The sequence below is a fragment of the Pyrus communis genome, chromosome 4, assembly GCF_963583255.1.
Source record: "Pyrus communis chromosome 4, drPyrComm1.1, whole genome shotgun sequence".
NCBI classification, from domain to species: domain Eukaryota; kingdom Viridiplantae; phylum Streptophyta; class Magnoliopsida; order Rosales; family Rosaceae; genus Pyrus; species Pyrus communis.
In genome coordinates this window covers 7,871,294-7,888,371 of record NC_084806.1, presented here as the reverse complement: position 1 = coordinate 7,888,371, position 17,078 = coordinate 7,871,294, and the positions used below count along the sequence as shown (strand labels likewise).

The 17,078-nt window shown below is 38.6% G+C and overlaps 1 protein-coding gene and 1 pseudogene across 1 annotated transcript; both read right to left on the bottom strand.

Annotated features, from left to right (window-relative positions):
• Positions 1 to 5,204: 5,204 nt before the first annotated feature.
• LOC137730828 (cytochrome b-c1 complex subunit Rieske-4, mitochondrial-like) lies at positions 5,205 to 7,604 on the bottom strand (annotated as a pseudogene).
• A 499-nt stretch (positions 7,605 to 8,103) lies between these two features.
• On the bottom strand, positions 8,104 to 12,578 carry LOC137730827 (glycine--tRNA ligase, mitochondrial 1-like). Its single transcript, XM_068469812.1, has 9 exons — positions 12,079 to 12,578; positions 11,338 to 11,720; positions 11,091 to 11,208; positions 10,670 to 10,864; positions 10,364 to 10,588; positions 10,014 to 10,073; positions 9,816 to 9,896; positions 9,321 to 9,726; positions 8,104 to 8,636 (listed from the first exon to the last, which is right to left on the bottom strand). The coding sequence occupies exons 1-9, from the start codon at positions 12,445 to 12,447 to the stop codon at positions 8,404 to 8,406; spliced, it is 2,070 nt and encodes a 689-aa protein (XP_068325913.1). The 5' UTR covers positions 12,448 to 12,578; the 3' UTR covers positions 8,104 to 8,403.
• Between the last annotated feature and the right edge of the window lie 4,500 nt (positions 12,579 to 17,078).

The following is a 17,078-nucleotide window of genomic DNA, read 5'->3' as shown; positions in this document are numbered from 1 at the left end:
ACATTAATTAAGAATAGTCTGCCATATTCCTCTTGATAACAAGATATTAATGTCATTAAATGTATAAAACATAACCCCTCAAATTCAACATACAACACGCATTTTATCATAAGAATGGGTAAGTTGTGTCATTAAATGTATAATACATAATCAATGGATATTATTCCATTGGAGAGCAACTTCTTAAGAGTATTATGCCGACGCCTGATGTGTCGCGACTTTCCATTGTATACATGATTTTTGGCCCTTGATTGCGTGGCCATATTGTCACAATGTATACATATAGCAGTTACAAGCTTTGGCCACACTGGAATATCATCCAGAAAATGTTTAAGCCACTCGGCTTCATCTTCAGCCAAGTCTAAAGCTATAAACTCTAACTTCATGGTGAACCGAGCTATACATTTCTATTTAGAGGATTTCCAAGATATTGCTGCACCTCCCAAGGTAAAAACATATCCACTTGTCGACTTGGATTCTGTAGTGTCAGAAATCCAATTGGCATCACTGAAGCCTTCTACAACAAGTGGATACTTTGTGTAGTGTAATCCGTAGTTAATTGTATTTTTCAAATACCTTAACACTCTTACTAAAGCATCCCAATGCTCTTGTGCCAGATTAGTTGTATATCTACTAAGCCTACTTACTGCATAAGCTAAGTCAGGCCTAGTTGAATTCATCAAGTACATTACACTTCCAATTACTTGAGAATATTCAAGTTGAGATATGCCATTGCCTTTATTCTTCTCCAACTTGCATCCAGCATCAAAAGGAGTTGCAGCAGGTTTGCAGTCAAATTGACCAAACATTCGTAATATTTTTTCTGCATAATGGGATTGTGTAAGGACATACCTTTCACTATTTCTCTTAATTCCTAAAATGACATCGGCTTGACCTAAGTCTTTCATGTTAAAATTCGAATTCAACATTTTCTTTGTTTTGTTTATTACATCTTTATCGCTTCCCATTATGAGCATATCATCCACATACAAGCACACAATAACGCAAGTTTTATCATTACTCGTAATGTAGACACATTTATCAGACTCATTTATTTGAACCCAAGGCCCATCTTTTGATAATTAATTATATATTAATTATCAATTAATTAGTACACCCCAAAGCCCAACCCCAAGGTTGAGCCCAATTTCATTCTCAAAGATCCATTACGCCAAGCACTATCTATAAGAGACAAAACCTTATAAAGTGAGGAAACCTTTTAAGAATGGCCAATGTGGGACAATGAAATTTCTACTCAAAATTTCCAATACTTAGCATCCAGCTTCTCTTTTATGAAGGGTCTATCTACCTCAACATGCTTGGTCCTATCATGTTGTATTGGATTGTTAGCCATTTCCCGTGCAACTTGATTAGCACAGTACAACGTAGATCCCTTGGGCTTGAATCCTATCTCGGTAAGTAGAATCATAAGCTACAAGAGTTCGGAGATACCATGTGCCATTCCTTACTCGGCTTCTGCTGATGACCTTACCACCACATTTTATTTCTTACTCCTCCAGGTCACAAGGTGTCCGGCTACAAACGTAAAGTACCCTAATGTAGAACACCGATCAATTATACTTCCAGCTTAATCTGCATCAGTGTGCCCTTTCATCTACATATGCCTATATTTTTCTATACATCAACCTTTTTCCTGAAGCACCTTTCAAGTAACTTAGCATTCACATTATTGCCATCTATGGTCCTCGCTCGGAGCATGCATAAATTGACTAACCATACTTCCTGCATAAGCAATATCTGAACTTGTGAGTAACAAATAAATCAATCTTCCCACTACCCATTGATACCTCTCCTCGTTAGTTAGGACTTGATAAATTGCAAAATTATGATTATGCACGATAGGAGTATCTATTGTTGACATGCCAGCATATCAGTCATATAAAAGGTCCAAGAGATATTTACATTGTGACAAGTATATTCTTCGTAAGACCGGGCAACTTCAATTCCTAGGAAGTATTTGAGTCATCAATTCTATCTAGAAGGTAACACATAAATTGGTGGAAAATTTTCTGAGTTAGTACTTATATCAAGGATATCCGTTTGATAATGGACGAGTCCGTGAAGAGTAGGAGAGGGTGGATTTTAATCTGTTCCTGACTAGCAAGCCCATTTGGATTGGGGAAACAGTCACAGTCTAAGTCTCCCCCCTGAGGTTGTGGTCTTGTCTCGTTGGACAGTTCTGAGGCAACAGGCTTTGGTACATCAAACTAGCCACAGTTCTCGTATATGCATGTCTCCCTCTGAGGAGTATGCCTGGGGAGAAAAAATAATTCATCTTCACAAAAGGTGACATCTATGGTGACATACATATACCGTGTAGGTGGCTGATAACACCGATAGCCTTTTTGTTGAGTATTGAACCCAAGAAAAACACACTGCAATGCACACGGATTGGTTTTTGTGAAGATGGGTGTATGCCACATATCAAAAAACTCGTGGTTCCAGGTGAAGGTTGGAATAGAGCGTGACATGGTCTGCAAGCATGGCCAAAGGTGTTTGAAAAGAGAGAGACACAATGGCATGCGGTTCATAAGATAAACAATATAGGTCATTGCATCAGTCCAATATGTTTTAGGTGCACAAGCACCCATGAGGAGAGCACGGGTAGTCTAAAAATGTGTTGATTCTTTCTTTCAGCTACTCCTTTGTTTTTTTTTTGCTGAGTTTGAGGACAAGTAGTCTCATGGAGAATGTCATTGTCCTAGAAGGATTGGGAAACATCGTGATCAAGATATTCGCCACCATTATCTGATCTAAGAACTTTAACAGGAAGCAAATATTGATTGCAAACCATGTGATAGAACTTTTTGAAGATTTCACCCACATCACTTTTATTTTTCATGAGATATAACCAAGTCATTATGGTGCAATCATCTTGGTGCAATCATCAACAAACATTATAAACCAATGTACTCCATGGTAAATAGTAATTGTAGATGGCCCCCATGCGTCATAATGAATTAAGTCAAAAGGAATTGTTCTTTTATTAAACTCGGAGAATAAGAAACACGATGACTTTTAGCTAAGATGTAAATATTACACTTTAAGGAAGAATCTGAAACATTATGAACTAACGAAATGATGCATGACCCAGTCGAAGATGCTATAACTGAACAATCTTCATCTGTCCATTGTTACAACTTTGAACTTGATGAACACGACCCTGCAAAACATCATCCACATAGTACAACCCCCTTCTCTTAGTACTAGGCCCAATAATCACTTGGGCTCGAATATCCTGAAGTAAACAAAAAGTAGGAAACATTAGCACAACACAATTTAACTGCTTAGTGACTTGGCCCACATATAATAGATTACTGGAAAAGGTGGGAACAATTAAACAATTGTGTAAGAGGGTAAGTGTAGTAACCAGGGCAACACCCCCATTGGCCGTGACAATACTATTCCATAATGGTGGTACCGTGGAGTTAAGAGGGTATAATCATAAGTCATATGATCGGTAGTCCCCGAGTTAATAATCCAACCTGTATTATGATCAACAGATGCAATAACGGCAGTGCTCATATTACCTATACCATTAGATTGCTCATTGGAGGAGATCAAATTTAAGAGGGAAATTTGTGAGCGTAGGTCTTCTGGATCCGAGCCTTGCTCTTGTCATGCCAGTGGGCCTTGAAAAACAGCATCAATAGCCCTTTGTTCCACGACTGGACTTCGAACTCCAGGCCCATCATAACTAGCGGCAATGGCAGCAAGTCCAGGTCCAGCTTCAAAGATTTTGGCTTGTGCTGGATGTTTGTTGTTGGTATTCCCCTTGTTCTGTTTCATCTGTTCCAGGAACCATTCTGGGTGACCATGGATTTCAAAACATGTCTCATTCGTATAACGGGTTCCATTGCAGTGGCTGTATCGAAGTTTGTCCTTCTCAGCATCCTCAAAGTCTCGTACAACACGTGATGACCCAGAGAAGGGCTTACTAACCATGGCCATAGAAGGACCGCTGTCAGCATCCTTCCCTTCCAGCATGATGGTCTTCCTTTGTGCTTCTCGCTGAATGGTGTTGAAGCACTCCTCTATTCCAGGGACAGGTTTCTTTCAGAGAAGAGTACTTGGTACTGCATCGAACGAGTCATCTAGTCCCGCAAGAAAGTCATACACCCTGTCCTTCTGGAGATCATCCTCCCTACTCTTCAGGTCAGTTGCGCACACCATCTTATTGGGACGTTGTTTATCCATCTCTTGCCATACACTTCAATTCTGCAAAGTAGATATTCACTGGACGCTCGTTTTGCCTTGTCCTCGTTGCCATGCACCTTAACTCATAATATTGGGACTTGTCTGCCTCGCATTATACATTTCTGTAATGCTCTCCCAAATGTCATGTGCAATTGGTAACTCGATAAACAACCCAAGCAAATGCGGTTCCATGGTTTTCAGCAGCCATCCTCGGACAATCGCATCCTCGGTGTGCCACTTTGAGAACCCAGGTTCTGTCTCTTCAACCGCCAGAGTATCCATTGAGATATCCCATCATATTCAAACCTTCAACATGAACTTCCATCATCCTTGACCAAATTTCATAGTTCGAATCATTTAACTTGAATCCGAACGGTAGGACACTCAGGTTGGGAGATTCGTTTGAAGCAGGAGCCATAACTGGAAGCACAACTTTGTTTTCAGCCATCGAAGCAGCAGGTTTGTAGTTTTTGGGGTTTGGTTTTAGCATGAGCCTGTTGTCTCAAGACACCACACTCTTGATCTGTGTTTGTAGACGGTTTATTAAGCCAACAAGAGCTTTCAAGTTAGCTGTGGCTAGGGTTTAGAGGAAGAGACAAGCTGAAACCTGCTCTGGTATCAAGATAAAAGTTGAAACTAGGGTTTAATTCTTTTCCTTGTATATTTCTTCCTCTCGGAGGTAATACACATATATACACATCCACATCTAGTGGTACAATCAATATTAAAGGACTCCAAACCAAACTAGGAAGGAATCTATACCAAATTAGGAAACCTAATTAGATTCCAATTCTATTTACTCGGGTGGTCTGAAATAAGTAGCCTCATCGGACGGCAGTTTAGTTAGGGCTTAGGGGACCTCAAGCTGGTAAGTATGGATGGATCTGTCAACGACACAATTTAATGGTATAAGCAAGGTTTAAGTATGAATTTGTCTCAAGCTTCAATTATTCGATTGAATCAACCGAAGTAACATGAAAACTACACATGGTGAACATCAGTTTAATTGTATTATTCAGACATCAGAACTCCATCCAGAACCGACGGTGTTACAGAATCCAAATGTGTAAATCATGACTAAAAGAAAAGTATTAAGTTTGCAAACATCACTTTTTCTGATGTAGAGGAAGCTATGAATTATGAAACCTCATGTCAAATGATGCACCAGAAAAGAAAAAAGAAAAAAGACTGCCAGGCAATTCTCATCCGATCAGTAGCTTGTTCTCCGCCAAAAAACTGTAAGTGGGTACCTCTAGATTGAATGGTGCAGGCCCCTTGCGGATCCTGCCAGAAATGTCGTAGTGCGAACCATGGCATGGGCAGAACCAACCACCAAAATCACCAGCATTTGGCAAGGGGATGCACCCTAAGTGAGTGCAGACCCCGACAACAATAAGCCATTCTGGATTTGTAACCCTCTCTGCATCCTGTTGGGGATCACGAAGGGACTGAACATCTACACTGTTAGCCAACTTGATGTCATCTTCAGTTCTACGCCTAATGAAAACAGGCTTCCCTCTCCACTTTACAGTAACAGTAGTACCAGGCTCAATGCTCGACAGGTCAACCTCAAGGGAAGCAAGGGCAAGAACATCTTTGCTGGCAGACATACTCAGTACAAACTTGAGGATGAGAAGCCGGATCAAGGAGGCATACACAAATCTGCCTCCTGTCAAGACGAAATAAGCAAATGCACGCTTGCTGGGGTCACCAGGTGGATACCTTTCATGGTTGTACTCATCATACACAATTTTTGAAGAAGGATTCTTGGCAGCTGCCACGGTAGCTGGGACGTCTGAGAGAAAACCAATATCATTTCCAGGAGCGAGGGCTTCAGAGGAAAATCCTGAAATGAAGAACCAACCATTCAGCAAACAAGTTCCATATACTATTGAATCTCATGCAAACAATTTCCAAAATACCATGTGAAGAAACATCACATTTCCCAATCTACACCTAACGAGAAAAGCGTATCAACATTCAGCAAGGCACTTTCCAATCAAATTACTAACTATTGGCATTTAGCAAAAAAACTAAAATAGCTAGATTATAACAAAACGAAATGACCTTCCAACTCCAGCCAGAGAGCGTGGGTACAACTCATGTGTAACATCTGTATAGTACAGAGACTGAATGCAAGTTATGACTCTAGAAAGAAGACATGGGTTCATCATCCAACCCTTGGTTACAGCAGCTGTCCCAAATATCGACCTAACTATCTACATATCCAGAAGCTAACAAGATAAATCAGTGCCACATGACGCCCAAGTCTCGACTCGTCATTGTATCATACTATCAACCGAACTTGTGTAGTAAACCATAATCCTTAAAGGAATCTCATTTATTAAAACCTAAAAGTTACCATCTTTTTTTTCAGGAACTGGAATCCTTAAAGAAATGAATATAAGTAAAAAAAAAAAAAGGCTAACAAAATAGACTCATTTTTTTTTTGTCATTTTATTAATGCGGACTTCTTTCAATCTCAATAGACAAAGCACAACATTACTAAGAAGAGATTCAAACAACAATTAATGCATATCCTGCTAAACTTAAAAAAAAAAAGTGTATTCGGCAATATAATCTCCAATCAAGTCTTGAAATGCACCAAAATCAAATTGGAAAAACATCGATACGGAGCAAATACAAATGCTATGGATTAACAAATCGAAAAGGATCCCGCATACGGTGACGTATCCAATTAGAAATGTTAAATTTCCATTTCGATTTAACCAAAGATCGTACCATGGAAACAAATGGATCGAAAAAATTTGCACAAATCATTAGATTGAAAATAAAAAAATTTAGCAAATAATCACAGAAATGAAAAGAATAATTTTTTAAAATAAAATCCCAAACACTATAAATCAATTTCAATTTCAAAATCTAAAAAATTAGAGCCGTGATTGGATTGAACAAGCACAACCGATTGAATAGAATCAAACCCTAAATACATCTGAAGAAGGTACGGTATGAGCGCTGACCTCTAATGAGAGATGGAATTTTGGAATTGAGGAAAAAGGGGGCGGGGGATCTGGAAGCAAAATCGGAGGAAGAGTCGTCGCTGTTGTTGTTGGTACTGAAAAGCGGATGGAATCCGCCGGAGACGAAGGCGGGGGTGGTATGCGACGACGACCGCCACGCTGCTGCGGAATATGAAAGCCTTCTTCCCGCGACCCTCAGCATTTTCCTCTTCTGCAATCGCTCGGTACCAATGGCCTCAGCCCCCTCGAGTCCCGACGTCACCAACAAATCACAAATGCTTTTTTCTTTCTTCTTTTTGTTTTTCCTTTTTTGGCTATTTGACCACCATTGCAAAGTCCAACCCTAACATATACGGGCCAAAAACGTCGTCGTCCTATAAACGATGGCATAAGTAAATATTATATAAAGAATTTCTCAAAGTCTATTGACAATTTCTTATTATAAAATTGATTAATTTTTTGGTTTCCTTTGTTTATTGAAATAAATGTTTTTTTTATTTCATTAATGGGCTTTTTAATTAATTACCAAAAAACCAAAAAAATAGATGAATAATATACTCTTCTTTCAGAAAATTAAGAGCGACAGATAAAAAGGAGTAAAATGATTAGTTTTCGATCGACTCAAATTTCAATCAATCTTCTCATTGAAGAATTATTAGACTAATTAATCTACCCTTTTCGTATCCCCAATCCTATTTACCAGCTTAGTTTTTTCGCCTTTTCACGGAAAAATGATCAACACCGAATCCTTTTACTGAGGATCCGAAGATCTCGTAATCGTGTTTGTTCATCTGATTTTCTAACCGCACGATGACGGGATCAGGAGGGTCCTTTTCCCTTCTCACGAAAACATTCACCGATGCCTCTCCATTCTTCAATCCAAAGTATATCGACACGAGGCGGCTTCCAAAACAATTACATGAAACTGGTAAATTACTGGTTCAAGCATATTACCGCACTCATGTAATGTAGATCACCCAAGTTCTAAGCTGCCAGTTGATGAAGAAATTATGAAAAATCAAAACTTGTAGCATGTCAAATTCAGGCTTCGGCCTCTTGCTACACATAATTTAAGAACAAGCATCTCTCCAATTAGTTGGCTGTGCTTCAACAACGTCGTCGCCTTTGTGTAGTAGTAACATTTCCAACTCAACAAAACGGTATTGTATGTTTGGATCCACGTAGTGTTAAATCCACCCGAAATCTACTCATCTGCAGATGCAGAAGAATGATGGGGGAAAGTCTCCCACACATCAGCCCAGCTCCTCACTCCCTCAGCTACATCCTTCACCACAGATGCTGCCTCTTTCACATCAACACGGATTTGATCCTTGCTGTCCCTCTCTCTCAGTGTCACCGATGATGTTGAATCAACCGTGATTGCAAAAGGTACACCCAGTTCATCTGTTCGAGCATATCTTTTCCCAATCGAGGTACCTGATCGAATAAACAATCAAACCGTTAGAAACTCAAAACTGATTGAAAATAGGCTTCAAAAATTATGCATATATACACTCATGTCGGTGCAGAATAAGCAACTTACTACTACTGAACCCTACTACCAGTCTACAACAAACGGACTAACTAACTATTATGTCCGGGAACATCCCATTGAGAAGTATGGATAGATCAACATGTGATAGAACTTATATTCCATATTTCACTCTTACAATTCAATACAGCAAGCCTATGGTAAGAGGATGTCACAAAATGCCCTCAAGTGGATTTAGCCGACGTCACTGTTAACATCCGATACTTGCAGAGCAAAATCCAATGAAATAAGCCAAAACTAAAAATTAAACTTGGCACTGCAGCAATCATCTGACATGTTTATCTCCAACTATACCTACATAACCACACATCTCCATCTATACAAGCTAGAAGCTACGCATTTATATTTGAAGATAATTCAAGATATTTAAAATAACAATACGGAAAGAGGATCATGAAATATAAACAAAATTAACGGATAAGCTTGCATTACTGCAATCTAGTAAACATGTTTGTATAAGGCTACCCACACATCAACAGCTATCATCACAAGATGCATCTAGCTACTTACCCATTTATACTTCCTACATGCCAAAGAAACAAACAGAGATAATTGTCTTATTTCCATACCTGTAATGTCAATTTTATGCGAGATTCCAGCAGCAGTCAATGACTTGGAAATTTCTTTAGCAACATCCTCATACTGATGGTTCTGAACCAGAGGGAAAACTGTGCACTTGATGGGTGCCACAAGTGGGGGGAAACCAAAAACATTCAACTGTTGATCAGCAGCTTTACTAGGCCTCGTGTAGTACGTGTGCTCAAAGAGGCAATATATAATTCGGCCGATACCAAAAGATGGTTCAATTACAGAAGGCGTGAATACTCTCTGGTGTTCTTTCTTTTTCTCCTTTGAAATTTTTACCATACTCTTCTTAACGATTACATTCTTCCCCAGAGTGCAGACGTAAAACTCCACCTCCCCTTTAGACTCTAAATCAGCCTTCAGTGCCATAGCTTCTTGTTCTTTCATGGACTGAAATGAATAACTTAATACATTAACACAACAACTATATTGAACAGAACTACGAGATGAAGAATCAAAAGAGAGTATTCTATATTCACCTCCAACGCTTCAATTACATTCTTTTGGTTCCCCTTGAATGCAAGGCCGATCTCTTTCTTTACTGGAGTTATGACCAATACCTAAAAATTACATAACAAGTAAAAAAATGATACTGTTCTTCCTACAGGTGAAGTCAGGAAATCAAGTTTACTAATAACAACAATGGTGTGCATGGTCTGCACTGCATAAAACATTACCTCTACTTCTCTTGGTTCTGGATATTTTTCATGAGCCACAAGAGCTTCACCACTTTTCTCCTGTCATAAAAGAAAAACAACACTCCATAAACACATAGCTTTCTAAATCAAAGTAGGGTAAAGCCTTAGCATCACTTTATGTTCTAAGGCTCCTTTCGTGTTCGTAAAACAGTTTCACAGATAACACCCCAAATTTTAAAATTCCGAACTAAAATGCCACTAAAGCAAGACACTACCAATGAAACCAAAAATCAGTCAACATTTTTTACAATCATAGTATCTCAACATAATGATCAATAAAAAGTAATCTGTAGTTAGAGTTTACTAAAAGATATCTAATAAATCCTTACTGTATGAGCACGCAAGTCAAATGCAGATCTATCAGCTATACCAACACACTCAATCCAGCCATAGGAACTCTCAATCTCAGCATCCCAGCAATCAGCAGCATAGTGAGCCATTTCATTTGCAAGGTGCTGACGGAACCTTAACCGTTTCTTGTCAATACCTAAACGAGTAAGGAAAAGATATACTCTTCCAATGAAGTAGCCCAAAGTTTCATTGTTGACAATTCCCTAAATCAAGTGAAATTGCAGCAATGTCAAACTACGATATAAAAACGAACAAAATGGTAAAGATATTTTATGGAATCCAACCTTAGCAACTGATTCACCCAAACGGAGTGTCTTTGCAGATTCCCCTGACATTTGCAATTCCCTAGGGAACATCAAAAACTCCAACTCTGCAACCTCTGTGAACTTTGGGTGAGATTTGTCTTCGGGATCTACAAAATGCTCAATCTCTGCCAGTGTAAATTCCCGAACTCTCAGAAGGCCTTGGCGAGGAGATATCTGTGCACACATTAACTTGTTAGGAATTGAGTATTTAACATAGGCAAAACACAAGTCAAATGACCTTTTAAATCTTCGGGGGAAAAAAAAAAAAAGACCTTTTAAATTGGTAAGAAAAAATAAACAGTGATAGTGTTATACAAAATTCTCAGTACCACAACCATTTATGGCCCGACAAAAGCATGCATGATCTTTTTTCTAAAATCATAAGGGAAGAGATTATAACCTCATTTCTAAAGGCCTGCCCAATTTGAGCTGCAGCAAAAGGAAGTTTGTTGCCATTGTAATAATACAGATCCTTAAAATTCACAAATATGCCTTGGGCAGTTTCTGGACGCAAATACCTGCAGTACAACAAAGAGATACATGAAACAAGAACAACAAAGCAGAAAAAATCTCTCGCAATCCATAGGTATTGATTCTAACATTATAGAAACAAATTCAAAATGTCGTTTATGCATATGAGTGCTCACCCAGGGATCAAGCCAGATGGACCAATTGAAGTTTGAAACATCAGGTTGAAAGGATAAGGATCAGATAGAGGATTCTTCGTGTCAGGGGCAGTAATACCAAACTCCTTAATCTTTGCACCTAGATCTTCAGGTGAGAGATCATCCAACACCGCAAGTATATGTTTAAGCTCCTTGGCCTTCTCTGCAGTAATGTTGAGATCCTTTTGAAGCTTATCATTACAAAAATCCTTCAGCAAGTGATCCGCTCGGTAGCAAGTCCCAGTTTTCTCGTCTTTCACCATAAGATCAGTGAATTTTTCGACATGGCCAGATGCCTTCAGAACCACCTCGGGTGTAACACAGGGGCAGTCAACTTCCAGCATGTTCTCCTCAAGAACAAAATGCTGCAAACCAAATAAAAACATTAAAAGTCAATGATTATCCATTCCTTCCCCTCATTTGTGATGCTATTCAGAAACCGAAAAGCTTGTTACCGTTCTCTATAAGCAATTTGTGAAAAACAAACTACACACAAATTTATAGCATCCCATTAGCTGATTACTGAATTTACAATAATTTGACGGAAGAAATCACACTGTCAAAGCACAAATTCATACAATTATATACTTTTTACAGCCACTTGATTCGCAGCATTAATTTGAAAAAACCGATTATTTAAGTTTATGCATGTCAATGCATCTAACAAACTCAGCACGAATTAAGCAAAAAAAAAAAAAACTAGAGCAATGAAGTTAATCGAACCTGCCGCCAAAAAGCTAGCACATTGGACTTGACGGCGCAACCGGGCGGACCGTAGTCATACAATCCCGCAACGCCACCGTAGATGTTGAAAGACTTGATGTAGAAGAGACGCCGTTCAAGCGTATTCGACACCGCCTGACGGAACGCCTCCTTGTTACCGGACCCTTCGCCGCTGCTCAATGTGGCCTGGAGGTCCTTCTCGATCGAAGCTTTCTCCAGCTTGAGCGCATTCAGAGCTGCAATGGCGGCGTCAAGTTCCGACTTGTCAGCCTTGCGGTCCTTCAAAGCCCGCACTTGGCTCCCCTGGCTTTCAACCTCCGACTGCTTGTCGGCGAGAGCCTTACGGAGCGAATCTTCCGGGGCGGCCATCAGCGGAGGGAGACGGAAGTGAGTGGAAGAGCGGAGTGAGGTAGTGACCACAAGCTGCGGCTCGCGCGGGTTTAGGTAAAAACCCTAATTTTGCTTTTTTGTTTTTTTTTTTTTTCCTTCCTTTTCTTTCACAATCAGCACTTCCCAACTATCAGTGGGTTTATTTATAGTGAACTATCAGAAAAGAGAAACTTGATCTTCAATTAATACAACAAAGTTCAATAGGAATGAATCAAATCACTGTAATATTCGGTAATTTAATACCTAATTCATCCAGAATTTACTTAATCGCATAAATATTAATTATAATATACATGTATTTGATACAATCTTTATTTGACGGTTAGAATAAGTTATGTAAATACTGTAATATTCGGTAATTTAATACCTAATTCATCCAGAATTTACTTAATCGCATAAATATTAATTATAATATACATGTATTTGATACAATCTTTATTTGACGGTTAGAATAAGTTATGTAAATAGAGAAATGCTGAAGAAACTTTCTTTAAAATGTGACTCTTTATAAATTCTTTGTCACCTTATATTTTTGGCACAACATTTTATAATATGGGTACGAAAATTATGCCAAAAACATGAGAACCGTCGAATGTATTGTTTTGGTTCACGGAATTTTCTTCGTCTAGTTTTCCTTTTTCATTGATGTGCTGTTTTTTTCTTCGCGGGTTTCGGCTTCCTCCCCTCACATGTGTGTATTTTTAAATAAAATTGCAAAAGATAGGGGACATGGGGGTCGTTCTACCCGAGAGTTAACTCTTTCTAATCCTCTGAGCGGGAAGGAGATAACTTACTTTCTAGTTGTTGACTAAATTGTTGAAGCTAAGAATTTAAAGTGGGAAATTCAATTAAGAGAGAAAGAGAGAGAGAATTGTAGAGAGGGAGAGTAAAATATAATTGTGGTTCTCATTACTTCAACTGAATAATACACATGATATTTATACATACATATCATATCCCAACATATGTGCTAGCTCAGCATAATATATATAACTAATCACAAACATTCCAAGCTTAACAACTAAGTAAAAGAATATAATCTGGTGGTGGTTGTGATGCATTGCTGCTATGTGAGGTTGTACTCTTAACACACCCCTTCAAGCTAAAGAAAGGTGATTGAACTAAAAGCTTGTAAGTAAGAGCAGCAAATCGATCAGCAGCTAAAGACTTGGTAAAAATGTCTACAATTTGGAGAAGGGAAGCAACATGTTGAACACCAATATGACCAAGTAAAACCTTCTCTTGAATATAGTGATAGTCAATTTTAATATGCTTAGTTCTAGCATGGAAAACTGGATTGAATGCAAAAGCAATGGCACTTTTGTTATCACAGTAGATGACTGGTGTCTTTAACGAAGGGAAGGATATATCATGCAGAATTTTGCACACCCATGTAATCTCAGTAGCAGTATTAGCAAGAGACTTGTACTCAGCCTCTGTTGATGACCTAGCCACTGTGGTTTGTTTCTTAGCACTCTAGGAGATTAGATTAAGGCCTAATAACACATAATACCCACTAGTGGACCTTCTATCCACAGGGCAGCTTGCCCAATCTACATCAGACCAAACAGTGAGACATTGAGTACCTCTAGTAAACCAAAGTCTTGAATCCATAATGCCCTTAAGATATCTCAGGATGCGTTTAACTGCCTGCAAATGTATTATTCTTGGAGAGTGCATATATTGGCAAACCTGATTGACAGAAAAGGCTAAATCAGGCCTTGTCCAAGTGAGATATTGTAAGGTAGTAAATGTAGACCTATAAGAGGTGGGATCAAATAGAAGAGTACATGAATGGTCTAGTTTAGAAATAGACACAGGTGTTGCATAAGGTTTAGCTCCAAGCATATTTGTCTTTTTTAGTAAGTCTAAAGCATACTTAGTTTGATGCATTAACAAGCCCTTATCAGATATGTGTACTTCAATACCTAAAAAGTAATGAATATCTCCCAGATCCTTAACAGGGAACATGGCTTGAAGTTTGGATATGATTGATTAACACTCAGTGGTTGAACTTCCAATGATGACATAAAACCAATATAAAGGTAATGGAAGTGTCTCTTTTAATAAAGAGAGTGGTATCAGAGTATGATGAACTAAACCCAGAGAGAGAATAACATTGTAAAAAACCTTATACTAAACTCTATGGGCCTGTTTAAGGCCATAGAGGGATTTCCTAAGCTTGCACATATGATGAGGTTTAAAAGGATCCACAAAACAAGAGGTTGGAGCATATAAACATCTTCCTTTAAGTGACCATGAAGGAAAGCATTACTTACATCCAATTGATGTACAAACCAATCATAGGTAACTGCAATGGAGAGTAAGATTCTGATGGTAGTAGGTTTAGCAACAAAACTAAAGGTTTCTGAAAAATTCAATCCTTCCTGTTGATGGAAACCTTTAGCAACAAGTCTTGCTTTGTACCTTTCAATGGTACTATTTGGTTTGTGCTTGACTTTGAAGACCCACTTGCAACCTACAAGTTTGTAATTTGAATTATTAGGAACTAACTCCCAAGTGCCAATGGACTGTAAAGCTTGAAATTCAGATTGCATAGCTTCCATCCAGTGAGAATGCTTAGAAGCTTGGAGAAAAGTTGATGAAGTGGTAGGTAATGTTGTAAGATGATCAACAGTGGGTGGAAGAAAGTGTTTAGTGGTAATGAACACCTTGGGTTTATGAATACCTACCTTTGCTCTTGTAATCATAGAATGAGTGTTTACAAGAACTGGAAGTTGTAAGGATGATGACTAAGATAGAGGACTAGAATATTCTTCTGTGCTTGAAGACGTTGCAGGAGTATGTATTGAATCTGGAACAAAAGAAGATGTAGTATTCTTCTCAGTAGTTGAAAATATGGGTGAAGTAGATGATTATGGTGTAGCTGCAGTTGAAGTTTGTTTATCAAGATGTGACACTGGCAAAGGCAGATTAAGAGATATATGAGTGGGGGGATGATGAGGCGCACATGTACTTTGAGCTGAAACCTGAAAAGACAAATATTTGTAAGGAAATAAGGATTCATCAAACACCACATTTCTTGAGATGTATAGCCTATTAGAGATAGGATCCCAACAGCTATAGCCACTATGATTCAAGCTATAACCTAGAAACACACATTGTTTACTTTTGAAATCCAACTTGTTTCTTGAATATGGTTGCAACCATGGATAGCAAGCACATCCAAAAGTCTTCAGTGTATGATACTTGGTAGAAACATGGAACAAGATTTCCCAAGGATTGACCATAGAAAACTGAGAAGGTAACCGATTAAGGAGATAGATAATAGTCTGAAATGCTTCAACCCAAAACTATGTAGGTAAATCATTTTGAGATAACAATGTTTTGCCCATTTCAACAACATAACGATGTTTTCTCTCTACACACCCATTTGCTCAGAAGTGTGAGGATAACTCAATTGATGCATGATGCCTTGATCATTAAAAAAGCTTTGAAATAACTTATTTAAGAATTCACCCCCTGAATCAGACCTTATACTTTGAACTTTGAATTCAAGCAAAGTTTGAATCTTTAAAATAAAGGTCTTAAAAGTGGAGAATACATCAAACTTAAAATGTAAAGGGTAGAGCCAACTATATTTGGTAAAATCATCCACTATTAATATTATTATATATAATCTGTAACCAGTACATGAAGGTGTGAAGGAGGGACCCCATACATCTGTGTGTAGCAATTGAAGTGGCCTAGTGGAAGTACAAGGTAAAGTGGAAAATGATAGTCTAGAAGCCTTCCCAAGTTGACAGGCAATACATACTGACAAACTATTAACAGAACCAATTACAAAGAGATGATTCTTATTCACAACAGAATGTAAAACCCCACCAGAAGGGTGTTTAAGCTTACGATGCCAAATATATATATCAGCCTTAGCAATCATCAGAGCAGTTAGTGAAATTGCAATTCCAGAGACACCACTTGAAGCATTCCAATAGAAGGGGTACAAACCTCCTTTACTGGGGCCCTGGAAAAGCATTTTCCTAGTTCTTAGGTCATTGACATAGAATCCAAAACGATCAAATGTCAGAGAACACCAATTGTCATATACGAACTTGTAAACAGATAACAAGTTATGGGAAGCCTGAGGAACTAAAAGGACGTCATTTAAATGAAAAGTAGCATGTTTGGTTCAAATGAGTGCATAACCAGCATGAGAAATGCACAGACCTTTGCCGTCACCAACAAAGAGTTAATCATTGCCAGAGTAGGGAATGGCAGAGTTGAGTACGGAGGGATCAGGTGTGACATGATGGGATGTTCCGCTATCAGTGAGCCAATAGCTGGGAGGTGTAGAAGAAGTTATGGCAGACATTACAATATAAACTTGAGATTAAGCAAACTAAGAGAGACGATTACATGTAGGAGCCAAGTGACCATATTGGAGACATAGCTGACATGGAACTAAGCGACCAGAGGAAGATGATTAACCAAAATTCTGGCGAGAATGACCAGCACCAAGAATGCCACTTGAGTTATTGTTGTTCCAGTTGTTAGGTTTGTTTCCCCCAAATTTTTTATTATGAGTATACCGATTTCGGCTATGAAAACGATCACGAGAGTTGCCTATGTTGGAATTGCCAACATGATTA

Coding starts and splice junctions, on each gene's coding strand:
- LOC137730827 (XM_068469812.1), bottom strand. CDS start 12,447: ATGGCCGCCCCGGAAGATTCGCTCCGTAAGGCTCTCGCCGACAAGCAG. Junction 9,897..10,013: donor CAGAACCAAGAGAAGTAGAG/GTAATGTTTTAT, acceptor TGTAATTTTTAG/GTATTGGTCATAACTCCAGT. Junction 8,637..9,320: donor GCATAAAATTGACATTACAG/GTATGGAAATAA, acceptor TTATTCGATCAG/GTACCTCGATTGGGAAAAGA.